General features: G+C 43.1%; 1 protein-coding gene and 1 long non-coding RNA gene across 6 annotated transcripts in view; one reads left to right on the forward strand and one right to left on the reverse strand.

Annotated features, from left to right (window-relative positions):
* The window catches only part of LOC144382412 (uncharacterized), a 30,425-nt gene extending 21,681 nt beyond the window's left edge, over positions 1-8,744 (reverse strand). The window contains exon 1 of the long non-coding RNA XR_013449333.1: positions 8,660-8,744. This is a non-coding gene — a long non-coding RNA (uncharacterized LOC144382412). The remainder of the gene's footprint in view (positions 1-8,659) is intronic.
* RIC8B (RIC8 guanine nucleotide exchange factor B) overlaps positions 8,592-20,255 on the forward strand; it is a 98,364-nt gene continuing 86,700 nt past the window's right edge. For 3 of the 5 annotated variants that reach the window (XR_004914431.2, XM_036083148.2, XM_078076517.1), the window contains exons 1-2: positions 8,592-8,799; positions 17,782-17,829. Coding sequence is in view for 4 of the 5 variants with exons in the window: in XM_036083148.2 (XP_035939041.1) it covers positions 8,716-8,799; positions 17,782-17,829 (132 nt within the window). In the remaining variant the exon portion in view is untranslated. The remainder of the gene's footprint in view (positions 8,800-17,781; positions 17,830-20,255) is intronic. The other 2 variants (XM_036083147.2, XM_036083149.2) reach the window with 1 other exon arrangement.

Below are 20,255 nucleotides of genomic sequence, written 5' to 3' on the forward strand. Positions count from 1 at the left end.
AACAAAGAATGGACTGGCAGCTGGGCCGGGATTCAGAGAGGGAGCAAGAGAGAGGCCGACGGCTCCACCAGCTGGCGCTCAGAAACGGCCTGCGGTTCATGCCCATGAGCTGGGCCCGTTAACCTGCCCCCCACCACCGAGCGAGGCGTACCCCCTTCCTCAGAGCCAGCCCCACGCTCTTCCACGACTGTTTCCAGCTCCGTCCATCACACTAGCTTTAAAGTGACATCAGTCAAAAGGTCTGAAGCGAATCTGCTGATGGAAAGAGCAAAAACAAACAGGCTGTTTGTCCCAACGTCTTGTACCTCTTAAAGGCAGAATGGCAAGGTTTAAAAAAGAAAAAACAGTAATGCTGGGGAGGGGATGATATAAAAATTCCCTTTATTGCAGGGAAAAGACTGTGTATGTGTGTGTGGGGGGGAGGGGGGTTGATCTTGGTCTTCTGAAGCACAGAGCTCAGACTTAGTCAAGAGCCCGAAGTGTGCAAACTGTCGTCACTGGAAGCTTCAGAGAAAAAGCTGGACATCCTCCTTGGCTTCAGAGTGAGGTAGCACTGAGATTAAATCTTGGTCCCACCAAAGATGTTATGGAAGGGACATGCCTGCTCTAAGTAGGATTGGACTTCAATGGTTCTCAACTCTGGCTGCCCAGTAGAGTTACCCTGTCAACGTTGTAAAAATACTGATGTATAGGTCCCGCCACAGTAAATAACTGGCCAGGAATGTGGACCGCGCCCCCTAGCCCCCAACAACAGCATCAGTAGCTTTCGAGTTCTCCAGGTGATTCTAATATGCAGCCAAGGTTGAGAAACAACCCCCTTCCACCTCGAAGCTCTAAGATCCAGGGACTGCTATTCCCTGAGTTATGCGCCCCAAGTTTCTTTTGGTCAGGGTTCCAGTCTGCCCAGAGTGGAGGAGAGTGCCACTCCCCATAATCTATGCTGCCCGGTTCCCCCCCACCCCCCCCCCGCCCGCAGCTGACAAAGTGCCCCCTAAGGGCACTGTCCTGTTTGCCCCTCAGTCCAGCCCACCTCCCTACCACTGTGCCGCCTGCCCTCCTAACCTGGACTTTCTCTGCTTCAGTTCCTTGGCAGCCTCCCAAGCTGAACCAGCTTGGACACGGCCCCTGTGGTTTCCTCTTCTTCCAAGGAGGTCAGAACCTTTTGTGCTTCGTCAGCCTCCTCCCTGAAGCTCTTCCCCCATCCCTCCCCCTGCACCTCGCCACCGCCCCCAGCCTTCTCACCCCCATATTTTGCTGCTGCTGGTGTAGGTGAGACGGAAGACGTGGGCCCCAAGAGTTGAGCAAGGAGCTGTTGCTAGGAAGGGAGTGTGGGTGAAGAGAGGTGGTGGGCGGGAGAAACAGGGCTCCCCAGTCATAGTCCTCCCTTCGCCATCATAAATGCCTCAAGAGCTAAAACCAGTCGTTTGAGAACGATGATGAGAAATAATGAGGTCTGACCGCGACAGCAGGGGTGAGAGAATCAGCCTCAGGAACAGCTGCAGGGCTGCCACTTGGTATTTAGAAGAGCCTCCTGAGAGGAGGCAAGAGCTGCAGAGAGAAGTTGAGAAGAGTGGATTCTCCGGGAACTGCCAAACTGTGCTCCCACCAGGGCTGGTCTCCCAAGTGTCCTGGCCCGCGCCTCTCAGACCCCATCAACGGCGAGGACTGAAAGGTAGTCAGGCAGAGTGACAGTCTAAATGAGGAGCCCGCCACACGCTCACCTCCCCTCGCTCTCAGCCTCCACTGATGGAGGTTCTAGGACTCTGCCATCTCAGGTCTGGGAGTTGGGTCTGCCTGCATTGATGGAGGTTCCCATTTCTTGGGGTCTGCTCTGTGCCAGGCACATCATCAGATGCCCCGTCTCCGTTCCTCACAACCTCCTTGCAATGTCAGTGGCGTGATCATTTCTGTGTACACGTGAGGAGACGGAGACACGGAGCCATGCCCAAAGTCACCCGGTTAGGTGGCAGGGCTGGGATTTGAAGACAGAACTGCCCCACTCCAGAGCTGGTGCTCTTCCTACAACAGCACTCTGCCTTCTTCCTCCTTCCTCCTTTTGTCTCCACTCCACCCCACCCCCAGGCCTCTCTCCTAAGCGCCTTTGGCTGGTGCAGTTCTTAAATCAACCTTGACCATGGTAATAGAACCTACTGGGGTTGAAAAAGAGTTTCAGAAGTTCTGGGAAATCCTTGTGTGCGCTCAATGAAGGCAGTCTCTAAGCTGGGCACCAGATCTTTCCCCCAGACGGCACTGCGCTCATTCTGTTAGCAGCACACGGGCCTTCCCTCTGTCATTTCCCAGGGTACGGACGAACCATACATTATCAAGGACAAAGATTTGGTCATTCTATATAGAAACAGGAACAAAAGAAAATCAGTAATAATGTTAAAAAAAAAAAAAAAAAAAACCAGGTCACAGGAGGATTTTTATTACCAGGTTGAAAAAAGACTCTGCAGGGGAGGTGCAATGAGCCAAGTATTCACTAGAATGAAGTCATTTGAAGGGGGGAGGTGGGGGGGAGCTGGCTACCTCTTGCTGTTCAGGTCACTACCCTTCGACAGCAGTGGCCTCTGACCTCAACAACCCTACAATTCTGTTCTGACTGACCCTGAAACCCATGAAATTCAGATGGAGGCACTGCCCCAAAGTCGAGATAAAGCTGACTAATATGGGAAAAGCTCCCGGTATGTGCCCCCAGCTGAAAGGAGCTCAGCTCTTCGGTGGTAGATGCAATTTATTCTGTCCTCCTCCTTTCAGGGAAATGCTAATCCTTCATAGGCGACTGGAGGGGAAGACTAAAATGTGTTGATGATGAATGACAATAATCCTTTGTCCACTCCTGCCTCCTCCTAGGGTTGAACCTTAAGAGTTTAATCAAATGTTGGTAAGTAAATTAATGCTTTACTGCATAAAGAGTTAAAAAGCGAGTAGGGGGAAGAAGGGCTGTGAGAATATATTTCTTCTGATGTGTGAATCTCAAACACTTAATTGCAACGACACTGATATGGGGCGTGTGTGTGTGTGTGTGTGTGTGTGTGTGGTTTTAGTCTCCTCATTTACGCATACACATATATGACAGTGTCCCCAAACTGTCCTGTCCTATGTTAAAGCATGTCAGCATTAAAGACGTTAACTTCAAGGCTGAAAGACCAAAGCAGTGTGCAGGAATTACTTTTCTGTTGTTACACATCAGCAACGACAAAACTCGTGTGTTTGTGCATCAACAGGAATAACATGACCTTTATCCCCGAATCTTCACATCATTGTGAGGGAGGCTGCATTTTGCATTCCAATTCGGCTACCATTTTAGGGGCTACTCCGCCCCGGGGCTGCTGTGCCGGCCACTTTGACGGCCACTTCTTGTAACCCTCCAAAGTAAGTTTCATAATGCTCATTACAGTTGAGAAAATCAATGTTCAAAGAGGGTGAGTGACTTATCCTCAAACACCCAGGGACAGAGTTAAAATTCAAACTAGTCTTTCAGCTTTCAAGTTTTCCTGTTAGATACAAAAAAAATTGGTTGTCAGAAGGGGTTTTAAAGAATTTGACAAATGATGGGCTTCTGAGACACACACAGAGAGTTGGGACTCAAACCCAGGTTTTCCAATCCCCGGTCCCGGGGCCTTTTGCCACATTACAGCATTGCCACCCAAAGCGCTGGGTTTTCCCAAGAGGTGTTTGGATGGGATTCCAAGCCAGCGAGATGCAAATAGGTCTGACCCACATTCCAGTTCTTGAATAAATAAAAACTCCTAAAGGGCAGAGCCCATTTTGTGTGCTTAATTTGAGAGTCCCACTGTGGACAGTCAATATTAAACAATGATAGGTACATCTGCCAAGGACTAACAGCATGGGTTCAATTTTAGCAATTAAAATACTGGGAATATGCCTGAGGAACCAAATAAAGGTGCTGAAAGGCTGGATCAAGTAATCATAGATTTTTAGGAGTTTAAAAAAAAAAAAACTTCGAAGTCATCCAGTCCAACTCTAATTTTATAAATGAGACCCTGAGAAATTAAAATAATGTGTACAAGGATCTGACACCGGCAGGCAACAGAGCCTCTCCTGTCTCCCAGTGCTATTTAACTTTATGTCATAAGGCATGGTAAGAGAAGGTTTTCAGGAACGTAACATGCCATAAACCGAAGTTGGACTGGTTGGCTATGGAGTCATCATTGATTATGAAATGTCTCTCAGATTTAACTTTTACTTATCCCACTGACCAACTGACCTCTAAGAAATCTCTACTGCTGGCTTTCAAGTTTAACCAGGTTGGTATTTCTCAAGTGCCTCGTTAATTTTGGTTTCCTGAACTCCTCTCACGTCATTCGCCCCCCCCAAATCTGCTGGCCCTCCAAGCTCTCTCCACTGTTCTCTCCTTATAATTCACTTTCTCCGAGAAGGCTTCTCTGCTTCCTTGTCTTCCCATCAATGTTTATCTTGCTTTGATTTGCACAGTACTTATGTTCAATTCTTTCCTTCCTACCAGAAAAGATTCATTTGTTGCCTGGCTTTTTCTTAGATCCCCAAAGGACAAGATAAATGGTTTCTACTCACTTTTATTTTTTTATGGTGCCTAGGACAATGCTGTGCTCTAATAAGCACCAAATATTTGTTAAAGGAACAAACCATGTTAACTTTGCTACAAAAGGGAGATTCTTGGTAGAAAATGAAATAAAAATCACTTTCATCTACTAGGTTATTCTGAATTCTCAAAGACTAACAAGTCACATGCACATGAGTTTGACAGTCTATCAAAAAACTAGTTCAGTGATTGATACTGTATCAAAATATTGGTCCATTGGTTCTCAACCCTGGCTGCTCACTCAGATCAACTCAGAAGCATTTATAGCTACCAAGACTTCACCACAGATCAACTGAATCAGAATCTGTGCAGGTAGCCCAAGCAATGATTTGCATGCACCACATTGGTATTTGATCTGCACATACTGATTTATATGACCTCACCCTTATTAACAGACTTTTCTAAAGAATGAGCATGATCAAATATGGTTTTGTTGTTCTTAGAATCACAGAATTTTAGAACTGAGAACTAAGATACTATCTGGACCAACCCCTTTATTTTACAGCTGAAGATTCTGTGACTTAGAGATTGAAAGAGTAGCTTGACACAGTGTCAAGGTGATTGTTGAGTGACAGGTCATGTCCTGAATTCATGGAATTCTCTGAACTCCGGTTCAGGAGCTGTAGCGAGTAAACCAAACTGTTCAGTTTTTAAATTTCTGCTTTCTTCTATAGAAAACGTATAAAAATTAGTGTATGTGTGTGATTTGGATTTTAAAAGCTGTTAGCACCAGGTACTCCTTAAAGACCAATCTGGCACATTCCATCTAGCCCATTGTCACAGCAGAGGAAATGCCACAGTGGGATATATCAAAGTCCAAAAGAAATGACTAGTATTTATTTGCAGGCTTTTTCATTGGCCCCGATCCATAACATTTTATGCTATCAGAGCCCATGCACTTCTAGCCCTCAACTACACCACTTATTAGCAGACTTATTGCTTGTGAGCAAGCTAATCAACACCCTGAACTTCCCTTTTCTCTATAAAAAGGAAGATAGTGCCTGTCCTATTGACCTTGCATTTTTCAGTTATTAGAAGGATTAAATCAGATGATCTATGTGGAGATATCTGAGAATAGTAAAGCACTGTGTGTACATATGTGTAGAATTCTTATATTACTATCCTTCAGAGCGATGACTTGTGAATAATTATGTGTTGCTTTGATTACCTGGGCTCTAAATCCTAATTCCTCAGTACCATGCCACCCAAGAATCAACAGGAACTGGAGTTAGTGCTGGACTAGAAGTTCTAGTCACTGAAAGTATCACATAACTAAATATTCAGGGAGGTAAAGTGATGTAGTGACCAGGATTTAGCTAGTCTAGGCTCTAGTCCCAGAGTCTGCTTTTAACTATTGACTTTGGACAAGTCACTTAATTTTTCTGGGACCAGAGTCTCGTCAGTGGTCAAAGGATGACTTGAATTAGAGTCAAAGATCCTTTTGATTTATAAAATCAGAATATTAGTGCTTAATTAAAATTACTAAAGTGCAATTTCCCAAGTAGTTAATTGATGTGGTTTCACATTTTTTAAATTTCTTTTTAGAAGTATAGGGTTAGAGCCTAAAAACATAAGCCTATTTCTGGTAAACAGACATTACAAACACATGTGTAAGACCCTCTTTAAAAGAAACATCTTGGGGCACCTGGGTGGCTCAGGTCATGATCTTGGGGTCCTGGGATCAAGCCCCACATCGGGCTGCCTGCTCAGCAGGGAGTGTGTTTCTCCCTCTCCCTCTGCCCCTCTCCAGAGCTCATGCTCTCTCTCTCTTGCTCTCAAATAAATAAAGTCTTTTAAAAATTCTGTAAAAGAAACATCTCAACTCAGATACTTTATGCTGGTTAGTATCCTGTCCTGGTGCCCTTGCTCCAAAAATAAATATATGGTTACCCAAAAGGCACAGAATACACTACTGGGCACTGAGTAGGCACCCAAATACCATTACCTTACAGCTCTCAGTTTGAGCCCTAGCTCTTGTTACTTAGCTCATCGGAACCTGTCTTCTTATCTATAAATGGGAACAATACCTTCCTCAATGATCCATTAAGATAGTGTGTATTAAAATGTTTTTTTGTAAACTGTTAAAAAACAATTGCAAGATATTACTATTACCTAGGGAATGTAGCTTATTATACCGTGACCTCTCTAAGAAGTGTACTTTTTCAAGAGATAGATTAAAATCTTTGTGAATTCGTTTATTATGGACACAGCACCTACTCCAGTGCCTGCCTCAACAAATATGCTCAATAAATGTCTGCCGCATGAAAAGTATAATCCACAGAAAGCCCAAAGGCTCCATGAGCTTAGATTCTGTATTTTTTATCTCCAAATTCCCAGAGCTAGCACAGCATCTGACACATAGAGGAAATACAGTAATTATTAGATGAATACATTTTTGTCCCCTCTAGTTCCTCTTCAGCGCAGCTCAGGAGGTAGACATGGGCAGAAGAGGCATCAAAGATGATTTTTGGTAAAGGCTGCTTGGAATAGAACTGAAAATTACTTGGGAAATTCACCCACTCTCTAACATATAGCTTGGGAGAGCAGAAAGAGCATAGACTCTGAGTTCAGGTTCAGTTTCCAAATTGTCCAATCTTGGTAAATTAATCTATTAACCTCTCCAAGACTGTTTCCTCATCTTAAAATGAGAACAGTACCTCCCTCATAGGATTAGGCACTAGAACGGAAGCTCCATAAGAGCAGGGACTTTATTTGGGGCCCACTGTATCTACCCTGAACAGTACCGAACTTTATTGAACAGTGCCAGGCACAACCACAGGTTCTCAAATACCTGTTGACTTTGTGAGAAACCGACTGAGAGGACACAGGTGCAGTATGGAACAGAAAAAATGCACATAGTAAACACTTAGCAAACGTGAGCCTCCTTCTCCTTCACTTTCCGCATCACCACTATTATCACTAGTAACATCAGTATTATTACACGACTGGCGGGTGTAGAGCAGCCGCCTTTGGGGAAAAGACCCGGATTTAAATCTCTAATTCCCCATTTACCAGCTGTGTGTCTTAGGGCAAATTACTTAACCTATCCGGGTTCCTTTGCTTCCATAAAAATCTCCGTGTCGTGAGAATCAGAAGCTGCATGGCGACCACCTAACACTGAGTCTGGAACCCCCGCGGCACGTGAGACGTGGCAGCGACTATCACTAAGGCAAAAAAAAAAAAAAAAAAAAAAAATCATTTTATCCAGATAACTGCCTGCAATTTCCCACATTACTGCTGCTGAATACATAACATGACCGCAAACAAGGGGAGGAAGGAAAGAATTTCAAAGAGACCGAAACCGCTAAACGAGAAAAAGAGGGAATTAAACCGGTGCTTGGCAGTTCCCACCAAGGGGTGCCAGTTTCCGCGACTGTCAACCTGCCCGACCAGCCAAGGCTAGAGCAGGACAGTCAGCTCCGATAGGAACAAAAAGGAGGCAGAGCCGACGCTTGCACCCTCCCCTAACGGTCTCTTGGCCGCTGGCCTCAAGCGGCCCCGGGACTCCCGTTTCCGGCCCTGGCCGGACCACAGCTCCCAGCATGCCTTTGGCGGGAAGTCTTTCCCGCTGGATGACTACTAATCCCGGCATGCCATTCGGCACTCCAGTAAATTAGATGGAAGAGTGGAATGCCCCCAACGAACGCAGGGAATTGTAGTCCATTTAGCTGCTGGCTCTTAGAGGGGCGGGGAAGAGCCGGGTCGCTCTCGTCAGCTGAGGAGAATGATTCATAGAGGAGGGTCAGGAGAGAAGAACAGTTCTCTCTGCAAGAGCCCACTTAAAAGGCTGTACTCTTCTCCGAGGGAGGGAGAGGCAGGAGAGTAAGCGAGGCCTCGGGCCTGGCCCCGCCTCGGGCCGCTCGTCAGGGCTCTATCGAGTCCTGGGCCTTGACGGGGGCGGCCGCGAGGCGCCGGTTGCTGGGGGACCGTGACGTCGCGGGGTGAAAGTTGAGGGGCGGTGACGTCGGCCCTGCCCGGGCGGAGGCTGGCGGGTTGGAGGCAGGAGGGAGGGAGGGAAGGAGGGAAGGAAGGAAGCTGGGAACGAGCGAGCGAGCGGGGGCGCGAGGCGTTTACCTGGAGGCAGCGGCTTGGGCGCGCAGAGCGGCCGCGGCTCCCCCGCACCTGCGGCCATGGATGAGGAGCGCGCCCTCTACATCGTCCGGGCCGGCGAGGCGGGGGCTATCGAGCGGGTCCTGAGGGATTACAGCGATAAGGTAAAGAGCCCTGGCCCCGGGCGTGCGGTGGAGCACCCCCGGGCCGCCCTCGGGGCTTGCACATCGCATCCCTCCCAACCCCCTTCATTCCGGGGATGCGCGTTGCTCTTCCCCGAAAACGTTTCCGGCTTGGGCATGCGTGTTTGTGCCCCCAGCCTTTCCCGTCCGTGCATCCTGCATCCCCCTGCCCCCACCCTGGCGCCCACTCCTCCGATTCCGGCCCAGCAGCCTGTCCTACGGTCCTCTCCCCAAGCGTGCAAGTCACACCCCCGGAATCCGTAGATGTGCGTCTGTGCCCTGTGCCCCACTCTGGGATGCAGAAATGCACGCGAGGCTTCCTCACCTGTATAGCATGAAAAATCCGTGTTTCCGTGCTTAAACACGGCCCTCGATATGCATAAAACCTATCAGCCACGATGGCAGTTCTTTGTATACCTATAGCACTGTACACTTTCCAAGGCTTGATGTCTCCTGTATGATCTAATTTGATTCTCAGAGTGTTTATAGGGTAGATGGTGTCATCCTTCCCATTTTATAGATGAGAAGACTGAGGCGCTAAGAACTGAAATCATGCCAAGGTCATGGACGTACTATGTTGTTAAGTGGGCGGAGGAAGAGAGATTCTGACTCCGAATAATACCTGTTATTTGTATCGCATTAACAGCTTTCCCATCCATTATCTCATTTAATCTCAACGGCAGTCCTGTGAGGTTTTATCTTCGTTTTGTAATTGAGATTCTATATCGGTTAAGTAACTTGCCCAAGGTCATACTTGTGAGCTGGGATTCCAGCCTAGGTCTTCAAACCATTCATTGTTCTTTCCACTTTACAACTCTGCAGTATAAAGGTATCTTGTTATAAATCCCAGCCACTTCTCTGAATGTTTCTCCAAGAACCGTTAGCTCTCCATTACTTTTCCTTCCAGGAATTTTACATGCTCACTTCAAAAGGTAGCATACCACACCTTTATTCTTCCATTTAGAAGACTACTTTATAGAAATGACTGACTACTCACCCCTGTGAAAACACTCAACACCAAGTCTCACCCTAGATACAGCATTTTTCTTCCTTTCACTAGCTTCCACTCATAGTTTCCCTTTCTGTGTTTGTTATGTCCCCACCACTGCACTTTATTATACTTTGTATGATTGAGCTGCCAGTGTGCCATTTCTGCCCTGGGTGGAGGAGATCCAGAAATAAAACACCTTCATTTCCATTTAATCTTCCCAACAACCCTGTGAGGAAAGTGGTGGTATTCCCCATTTCACAAACGACATTTAGGATAATGTTGCCTCAAGTCCACACAGTCATTGAGAGATGGGGCTGAGATTTGAGTCTAGGTTGTCTGACAGCTCTTTCTACAGTACCATGCTGCTTTCTTTGGGAGGATGTATGGATGGATTAAATTCTGTTTGTATCTTAGCTCCTTCACTCTCTAATATGCTTTACTGTTGCATATCTGCCTAATTTAGGAGAAATTCATTTAAGGCATAGGTGTACATATTTTAGAGATTATATTCATTTAACATGATTTATAACTCCTTTCCAAAAAGAATTTGAGGCAGCTACCAACTGATTTTCAAAAGAAAGAGTGTTGAATCAACTAGTATTTATTTTGCAATTACTATATGCCAGATATCCAGCAATAAATAGGAACTTTCTTCTCTAGGGAAGGGAGGAGGAAAAACCTCCAACTGCATCTTACCAGTTTCTTCAATATTTCTCCTTCCCTTCATGGCTAAACTGATTAGAACTCCAGATTGGATTCCTTGAATTTATCTCTTCCTCTCCTTGATCTCCCTCCAGGTTGGTTTCCACTTACCACTCCTAGCCAAGTGCTGTCAGAGCTTAGGTTCTGGACATCTCCAGCTCCCCTTTCACACTGAGAATGTTTGTAAAGTTGTAATGCCCAGTGTATATTATTTAAGGTGGTATTCCTGAAGTGCTTTTTGGGCCACGCCTGATAATGCTCTGACTTAACTCGAACCTGGTCAGTCAGCTCCTTCAGAAAAGAGCTCTCATGTTTAACACTGATTATAGTAGGGCTAGCATACAAAGAAAATTGCTGAGGTTCATGTTGGCAGTGGGGCTATACCCCTCAAGGCAAGAGAGACCTAGGAGGCAGATCAGTAGGAAGGGGAAGTATGATTGTGGTGGTCTGGCAATAAAAATGGGGATGTGGAATTAAATTGCCCAGCTCTATGGGATATGGAGTTTGAAACCCTGAAAAAGTAGCTGAATACCGTGTGCTTCATTTTCCTCATCTGGAAAAATCAATTTGAGAAATGTTCAGAATAAGGGGTGATTATGGGGCATCGAGGAGTCTAACCAAGAATGGAAATGAATGATGTACAGAGAAAGCGACTGGTTCGTTATTTGGGGGAGGAGGTTCTCTATGCTACTTTATTTCTCTAATAAAGCTAGAACTTGGGACAGTTCTAGAAACACATCACACATTTGAGTAGGGTATGTATATATCCTGGACCATGTAAGAGGACTTTTTCCTTTTGCTTTCCACTTTGGGGTGGAGTTCTGACTCTTTGAGTTCATTCCATAGATTTCTGCAGAGGAGCATGTTTAATGGGCTGTTCCCTCCAGATACTGGAAAGAAGGTAGAATTTAGAGTCAGATAAATCTTGGTTCAAATCTGCCTTTTATTGGCTTCATGGCTATGGATGTTATTTTAAGCCTGAGTCTTGGCTTCCTTATCTGTAAAATAGGGATAACATTACCTAAGTTATCATGCGTCTTAAATTAACTGAAGTTTAATGCTGTACACTGAGCACAGTGTACCTAGGAGGCTTTTACTCAGTGAGTTATAGTTCTAATGATCAAGGTACTCAAGAGATCCTGTGGCCAGAGCGCAGGCTCTGGAGCCAGACCGCCTGGACTCTGATCTTCAACTTACCATCCATGTGGCCTAGGACAAATTATATAACTTTGTTGTGCCTCAGTTTCCTCACCTGTCCAACAGGGACAATAATAGTACCTACATCATAGGTTTGTTGTCAGGATTAAATGAGTTATATGTCTACAGCCCTTGTAACAGTGCCTGGCAGTGAAGAGCCTGTAACTGTTAGTTTTGAACAAAAAAGGCAGGAGTTAAACCTGTAGCACTGAGTTGAAGTAGCCTGATAAAAAAAATGAGGGAATATACTCCATCCTTTCTCTTTTTCCTTGACCCTTACATTTTCTAATGGGTAGCAAAATACGTTGTACCATGTTTAGAGCACAGTTACCTATCTGGCTCCAGGTAACAACATCTAATTTCTACTGTATTACTGAGACTAATTTTCAAGCCTTCTTCCTTCATTCACTGACCCTTGTTATTCTGGGGAGAGGGAAGAGCCATCTATCCCAGAAAAAATGAAACTTGTCTGTTTCTCAAGGACATAATGCAAGTTGACCCAGCATAGGAAAGTATTAAAAAACAGGAAGAATGGTTGTTCTTCTTCATTTGTCTCAATTCACCTGTTAACCTTTACTGAGTGCTTGCTATGTACTACGTATTATCTATCCCAAGCATTTTCACATGTCATCACATATAATTCTCTTACATTAAAACTTATGAGGGAGATACAAGTATTCTCTTTTGGCGGGGAATAGGAAATTGAGGTTCAGAAAGACAAAGTGACTATCTGTGGGCTCAAGGGCACATAGCTAGAAGTGGCAGACCTAGTCTTTAGATTCCATATCCAGGCTCTTTTTGCAAGGTCATTTGCCTTTACCCTGTCTATTCTGTGTTTTTGAGCACAGAAGAGAAAAAGGTTTTCAGGACCAATACACTACTTCCTTTGGTTACTGTTTGGTCCTAATCACCTCCGCTCCAGTTATAGAATGAGCTATTAATTATGGGACATATGGATTGTTCTAATATAGGTTGTCCAGGCTCCTTCTCCTCCTCCTTCAAGGCCTGTTCTGATAACAGATTTAGTAGAGGGCTGCCTGGGTGGCTCAGTTGGTTAAGCTTCTGCCTTCAGCTCAGGTCATGATCCTAGGGTCCTGGGATCAAGCCCCACATTGGGTTCCCTATTCAGCAGGGAGTCTGCTTCTCCTTCTTCCTCTGCCCCTTCTCCCGCTTCTGCTCTCTCTCTCTCTTATTCACTCTCTTTCTCAAATAAATAAATAAAATCTTTTTTTAAAAAAAGATGGTAAACAAAACACAAAAAGAGATGTTTAAATATAAATAAACCCAACTGTGCTATTTATCACAATAAATGTAAATAGAATGTATTAGTTTTCCAGGTCTGCTATTACAAATTACCACAAACTTGGTAGCCTGAAACAACTGAAATTTACTCTTTCAGTGTTCTGGAGGCCAGAAATCCAAAATCAAGGTGTCAGCAGGGTCCTGCTCCCTCTGAAGGGTCTAGGGGAGAATCTTTCCTTTGCAGCTTCCACCTTTGGCTTGTGGCTACATAACTCTAACCCTGCCTCCTTCTTGTGGTCCTGCATTGGGCTCCTTGCTCAGTGGGGAGTCTGCTTCTCCCTCTGCCCCTTCCCTTCCCCCCACCCCCGGCCCCAGCTCATGCTCGCACGCGCGCTCTCTCTCTCTCTCTGTCAAAATAAATAAATGAAATCTTAAAAATTTATATATATATAGTAGAGAGATTGGTTGCCATCATTATGATTATCAGAACAAACAGTGATCAAGGGCCCCGAGATGTGCAGTAGCTCCTTGAATCAGACGATATTTAGACTAGAAGGAATCTCAAAGGTAATTAGATCTGTCCCCTTCAGTTAATAGGTGAAGAAACTGAGGCCTAGAGTCATCAATTATGATGATAGAGAGATGGCTTAGTGGCCATAGAGACTACCTGGGCTTATGATTACCCCATAGCAATCTCCAACAGGATTCCATTTTGGAAGTAGGGCAAATTTATGACCAAATTAAAGATAAAAATTATCTAAGATACAGGCAAGTAGGTAGGTCTCCCAAGAGTAGTCCTCATAAGAGAGGAAAATGGTACTGATCGCTGTGAGGTCTTCATTTATGTGCTAGAAGGACCTGATTGATAGGGACCTAATATTGAGACAGTTCTAGAAATACAGGCTACACATTTGAAAAGAGTATGTAAATATGCTGGACCAGGTCAGAGGACTTTTTGCTTTCCACTTTGAGGTGGAGTTCTGACTCTTTGAGCTCATTCCACAGATTTTTGCAGAGGAGCATGTTTAGTGAGCTGTTCCTTTGTTATACCTTGTTCTTGTTTCCAGACTGGATTATATAATCTCTGGCATTTAGTTCTAGGAATAATCTCTATTCATGAAACACAGCACAACACACACACATACACACACATACACACACCACCCCAGTAGGCTAATTCCCTTGTATGAGTACTGTTTGAGTGTATCTTCTAAAATGTGAAATAGCTCCTAGTTCTCTAATAGGTCAGTATTTGGCTAGATGCCACATCATAGGCCATGCTATAATAGCAGTAGTGGCCACTTACTGAACACCTGCTATGTGCAAGGTGCCATACATAAAAGATAAGGAAACTCTGACAGGTAGTAAAGTTGAATAACTTGACCAAGGTCACACTTTTAGTAAACAGCTGGACTGTACTCAAACCCAGTGCTGTCTGACTGCTGAGCCTGAGCTTTTTAGAGCCTACTCATAGGATATAAAACCTATGTGGAGGAGTCCTCTTAAGTCTGGTGTGTCACTGAGCTGTTCCTAGTTTACTTGGTCTCTAAACTGAACAATGGTTTTACTCTTTAGTTTATATTTGACTTGTTGCTCCTGTTCATCTGGAAATTAAGCATATAAAGAAGGTGAGGTGGTTGACTGTTGGCTAGCGGTGCTATAAAGGTATTTACAGCCAGAAATGCTGGCTCCCCTTCCCTTCCCTTTCAGCCTTAGAAAGGGTATAGAATAAGAGCTAGAAGTACTGAATAGATTAGGTACAATCTAAGTTGTGTAAAAGAAACCAGCCTTAGAGAAGCCAACATCTTTGGATCTAAACAGTCTTAGAGGGCTGAGCTTCTGAATAGATTGGCACATTCAAAATTCAATTTGTATTGCCTCACATGCCAGTATATTTTCTAATTAAATTAAGCCCTTGTGTTAGGGCTTTTGAAAGCTATTCTTTCTTTCTTTTTTAATGTTGTGGTTTTATGACCGGATCAGCCTTGCATTTAAAAGCAACAGAAAATTTAGTCCTTGGTACTACTCTAAATTATCACCTTAAAAGATAAATTCTATGTAGAAACTGTTTAAAAGATATTTTTATAACTTAATGAGGGTCTTTCCAAAAGGTGATTTCTTTCTCTGCTCCTTTACCACAAATGCCAGAAAAAGTTTAGGAGAACCATTATATTGGCAACTAGGTTCATTTATTCCAGATAATTTATGGATTTAATATTTCACATATAATGGCAACAAAATCAACTTTCTTGGTCTCTGCAATTTATTTTCATTTGTATTGGATTTTTATTAAGCTTCAGTTTACAACCTTAGCCTGATGTCTGCTGCTTCTCTATCTAAAGTTAGTTTTTATTAAACCTCACTATAAATTCCTGCATTATAGACTTCAGACTTACAACTTGTTCTTCCTTTCTCTTTTCTTTCTTTCCTTGTTCATTTATTCATTTATCTTTTATTTTTTAAACTTCCTTTTTGATTATAAAAATAATATACCAACAATGAATTTTGTCAGACCTCACCAGAAATCCTACCACCGCTGTACAGTTGCTTTTATTTTTGCATTTTAACACTCAAGCCTTTGTTCGAATGCATCCATATACTTATGCAGGTGCTGTATAAGAGACATCTAGCTTGGTGTTTTACTATTTTTCCATCTGATGCCATTATAAGTAATTTTCCATGTTGTTACAGAGATTTTTAGCCATCTTTTGGTTTAATTGCAATATAATATTTTATCAGGTGGATGCACAGCAGTTTATTTCATCCGTCTCCTGTTATTGGATATTCAGCTCGTCTCTTTCTTTCTTCCATAATATTAGATCACACTGCAGTGAATATGCTTACGTATATAATTTTTCTCTCCTTTTGAATGATTTCATTAGGATAAATTCCTAGGAGTATAGAAGTTCTGGGTCAAAGGATGTTGAAGATGGGTCATCTTCAACAGATGAAGATAAAAGAAAACATAAATATTTTTATGTTTTCTAGTATATGTTGCCGAATTACTTTCACTTTTAGAGTTTATGTCAGTTTATACTGCTGCCAGCAATATCACACCTGGATTATTGATGCCCATTTCTTAGAAGGCTTTATGTCTTCAATCTTGCCCTCCTTTGATCTGGCCTGTAAGCAGCTGCCCAAAATATTCTTCCAGAATGCTCTACCGTTCACACCTCCCTCAGAGTCTTCCTTTAGTTGCCTGTCACCTATCTGGCAGTTCAGGTATAAATTTTTAAATTCAAGCCCTTCTTACCACCTGACATCATCCATTTTAATTGTTTTGCAAACCGTATGTGAGGCAGCCTCTCTTGAGTTTCTTCAAACAGCCCTTCTCTCTTACCTCTAAGTCTTCCCCCTGACCATTTCTTAAATTAAGAACTGCTTCTCTGTCAGCATTTCTCCATCTCATTTAATTTCAAAAATTGCTTCTTCTACAAAGCTGACAACACAGAACCACCTGTAATGATGATATCTTTAGTGCTTTGGCAACTCCTGATGAGTTGCCAATAAATGTCAGTGTGGCCAATGAGAAAAATACAAAAGAAGGGCAGAGATGTTCAGTGGAGATTTTTTAAAGGAAAACTTAGGATTCATAAGAGCACTTGGTTCTCCTGAATAAAACTTGAGAAAGAGAATGAGAAGTTTTGTGCTCTGTTTTTGGGTACTATCACTGTTTCTGTGACAGTGGGCAAGGTAACTTACTCTGTCCTCTGTTTTAGCTACAGAGTGGAAAATACAGTGTTGCCAATCATTTGGAGAGTCATGACACTCTGTTCTCTTCTAATTATTTTTTTGTCGATATCATTGGCATTATCATCATTATAATCCTTATATTTACTGAGTGTTTACTCAGCGCCAGGCACTGAGATGGTAGGTTATATGCCTTAGCTATTTTAACCCTCACAGCAGCTCTGTGAACTAGGTACCACCTCTTTTCACAAGAGAAATCCAGTGATAGAGATTTTGTTACTTGCTCAACTAGTTAGTGGTAGAGCCATAATTTAAACCTTAATTTTTAAAGAATTACTTTTCTGAAATACCAGTCTATCAAATTTCTTTCCTGTCTGCAATTCTCTGATTATTTCTAACTGCATGTGAAAAAGAAAGCAACATTGGGTCTTAGCAATACTGGAAGACCCTTCCAAATTTCTGTCCAATTTACTTTTCCATTCTCCTCTTTCTCCACTCCCTCATCCCCTCACATGTGTCCTGTATTTCACTCTGACAGACCTGTTTATTTCACAAATACATCATACCATTTCACACATCTGAGCCTTTGTTTCTGTCCTTAGAATGCTTTCCATTTGCCTCCTGGCAAACTCCTACTCATCCTCCAATATCCAGCTCAAATGCCCTATACTTTGTGCAAAGCATTCCAGATTTCCTCAGGCAGAGTTAGTGGCTTGGTACTCCGTTCTTTTGTCTGTTTTTCTGTTGTAGTCTTTCTTTCTTTCTTTTTTTTTTAAAGATTTTATTTATTTATTTGACAGAGGGAGACACAGTGAGAGAGGGAACACAAGCAGGGGGAGAGGGAGAGGGAGAAGCAGGCTCCCCGCGGAGCAGGGAGCCCGATGCGGGGCTTGATCCCAGCACCCTGGGATCATGACCTGAGCTGAAGGCAAACGCTTAATGACTGAGAGCCACCCAGGCTCCCCACAGCTGTAGTCTTTCACACTGCTTTATAATTATTTACTTACATGCCTATCTTCCTTTAATATGAGTGTTGAAACAACGTAGGAAGGCAACATTTTTACAGATATGTTTTTAAACATAACCAAAATTAAAAATCTGTGTATTTAAAATGACATTGTTTCCCTTTTTTTCCCCCTCAGCATAGGGCTACTTTCAAATTTGAATCAACAGATGAAGACAAAAGAAAGGTAAGCCTTGGTGTTACTCTTTGTGTGTGTATTTGTGTGTTTGTGTGTGTGTGTGTTTCATTCATGGACTCTTTAAACAGTGAACTTGTTTTCATCTGATGATTTTTAGGTTTTGGTTTCCTTTCAGTTTGTATTTAGGAACTCTGAGAAGAAGACAAGTACCAGGGTTAGTATGGATTACACCCAACCTTCTCCTGGTCCGTTCTCACAGGACCATTATACTTGCATAAATCAGGGGAATGGGAAGGGTTCAGAGGGGACTCTCCCCATATCTTCTCAACTCCAGAGATTGACCTTATTTGGTGGCAGAACTGTAGGCTTGCCCAAAATGCATTGCTAGTATTGTGAAGCTTGGCTTTGGATTAAGTTTTGGGAAAGCAGCTGTTCATGCTGCTGCCCCTCAACCACACATTGTTCCCTGTACTAGCAGTTATTTATATTGTCAGCAATTACCTTGGTCACTGACTTCACAGGCATAGAGAAAAATGGAGTCAAGAGCCTCACCAGTATAGGAGTTATTGTAAGAAAGGGTACATCAGAGGGGTGCCTGGGAGGCTGAGTCAGGTAAGCGTCTGACTCCTGATTTTGGCTCAGGTCATGATCTCAGGGTCATGAGATCAAGCCCTGCATCGATGTCCGGGCTGGGCGTAGAGCCTGCTTAAGAATCTCTCTCCCCCTCTCCTTCTCTCGAAAAACAATAAAAAATAAATAAAAATAAATTAAAAAAAAGAAAGGGTGCATCAGAGATAAGACCATGTAATGTTATGTTTGCCTGTTGGGGTTGCCTGTGGTTGCTTTACTTAGCTGATTAGAACATGATGCTAAAGAAGGAGCTCGCCAGTTCCCCCTGAGCATTTTGCTGGGCCCCATACATCTATCCCTGGCCATACAAATATCAAGACCAAGTGAGAGAATATGACTGAACCAGTGTAAACCTATCACTGCTGCTGAAAAAATAGCTTAAATCCAGTGCTTTGCTGGGAATGGTTTGATAATACGTTGAAATCATTCCTTTATTTACCTCCACCCCTATGTAATATCTACATTTTGTTCATTTTACCTCTTAAGGTTCCTTCAGTCCATTCTCTCCTTAATCCCTGTCCTAATTCAAGCCTTCCCCTGAGTTACTATACCAGTTTCCTGACTGTTCTTTCTTTTTCCAGTTATGTGCCCTTTCAGTCCATTGTCCATAATTCTAAAACAACAATATGATCATGTCACTCCCAACTTCAAAACCCATGAGTGATTTTCTTTGCCTATAGAATAAGGTCAAGCATCTTAACATGATATAATACATGTCCAGTGATCTGATCTCTGTCCACTTTTGCAACCTATTGCATACTACTCTATTGTATTTTATACTTTAGCAATATGAAATATTACCAGGTACATCCACATCCACATCCCTTGTGTCTCTTTCTTCCTAACTTTGCTTATGTTGTTTTCTACCTAGAATGCCCTCTCCTTGTATACCACTTCCTCTTTTCACCTGGTTAATTCCTACTCAGCTCTAGGAGCACCTCCTTCAAGAAGACTCCTCTGGCATTCTGTCAGGATGAAGTACCCCTCTTCAGTATTCCCATAAAATTCTATGTAAATCTCTAACATTATGCTTGTACATTATCTCTTAGTTATATATTGATGTCTCTCGTTGATAGACCCTGCAAACTCCAATGATAGATACTATTATTTATCTTTATATCCTCGACATCTAGAATGAACAGCACATAATAGGTATTCAAAAAATATTTATTGAATGAGTGACATGGGGTATAAACCGTGAAGGGTAAAGATTTAAGTCTGATTTTCTTTTGGATTTGAACAATGTAAACAAGACTAGAGTACTTTGTAGAATGGATTCTCAACTAGGGATATGCTGTTTGGAGAGCCTTTTCAAGATAGGCCTGCTCAGGCCTGACCCCTTATCTACTGAGTCAGAATTTGGGGGTGGAATCCAGGCATATGTGTTTTTATAAATGGTCTTCAGGAAATAAGTACTTACACATTTGGTGGGAGTGCAAAATGGCACAACCCCTATGGAACAGAAACTGGCACTATCTACTAAAATTACAGATGCATTTTGCCCTTTGACCAAGCAAGGTCACTTTTAGAAATCTATTCTGTGGATGGGTTCAACCCAAGTAAACATAGTATTCATTGAAGATTGTACATAATAGCAAAAGATTAGAAACAAACAAATGTCCAGCAATTAGGGAGTATTTGAAGAAACTAGGGTACATCTACATAATGGAATACTATGATGTAGTAAAGAGAGAGAGAAGGGGAGGGGGAGAAGGAGAGAGACAGGTATGTGCTAAGGGGACAGAGAGTTAAGTGAAAAAAAGAAGGAGCAAGGGGTTAAAAAGAATTTTTGACAGACTCATGGTAGGTATTCAGGCTAGGGAGGCAGCTGCTATTTTTATTTT

This window comes from Halichoerus grypus, chromosome 6 (genome assembly GCF_964656455.1).
Source record: "Halichoerus grypus chromosome 6, mHalGry1.hap1.1, whole genome shotgun sequence".
NCBI lineage: Eukaryota > Metazoa > Chordata > Mammalia > Carnivora > Phocidae > Halichoerus > Halichoerus grypus.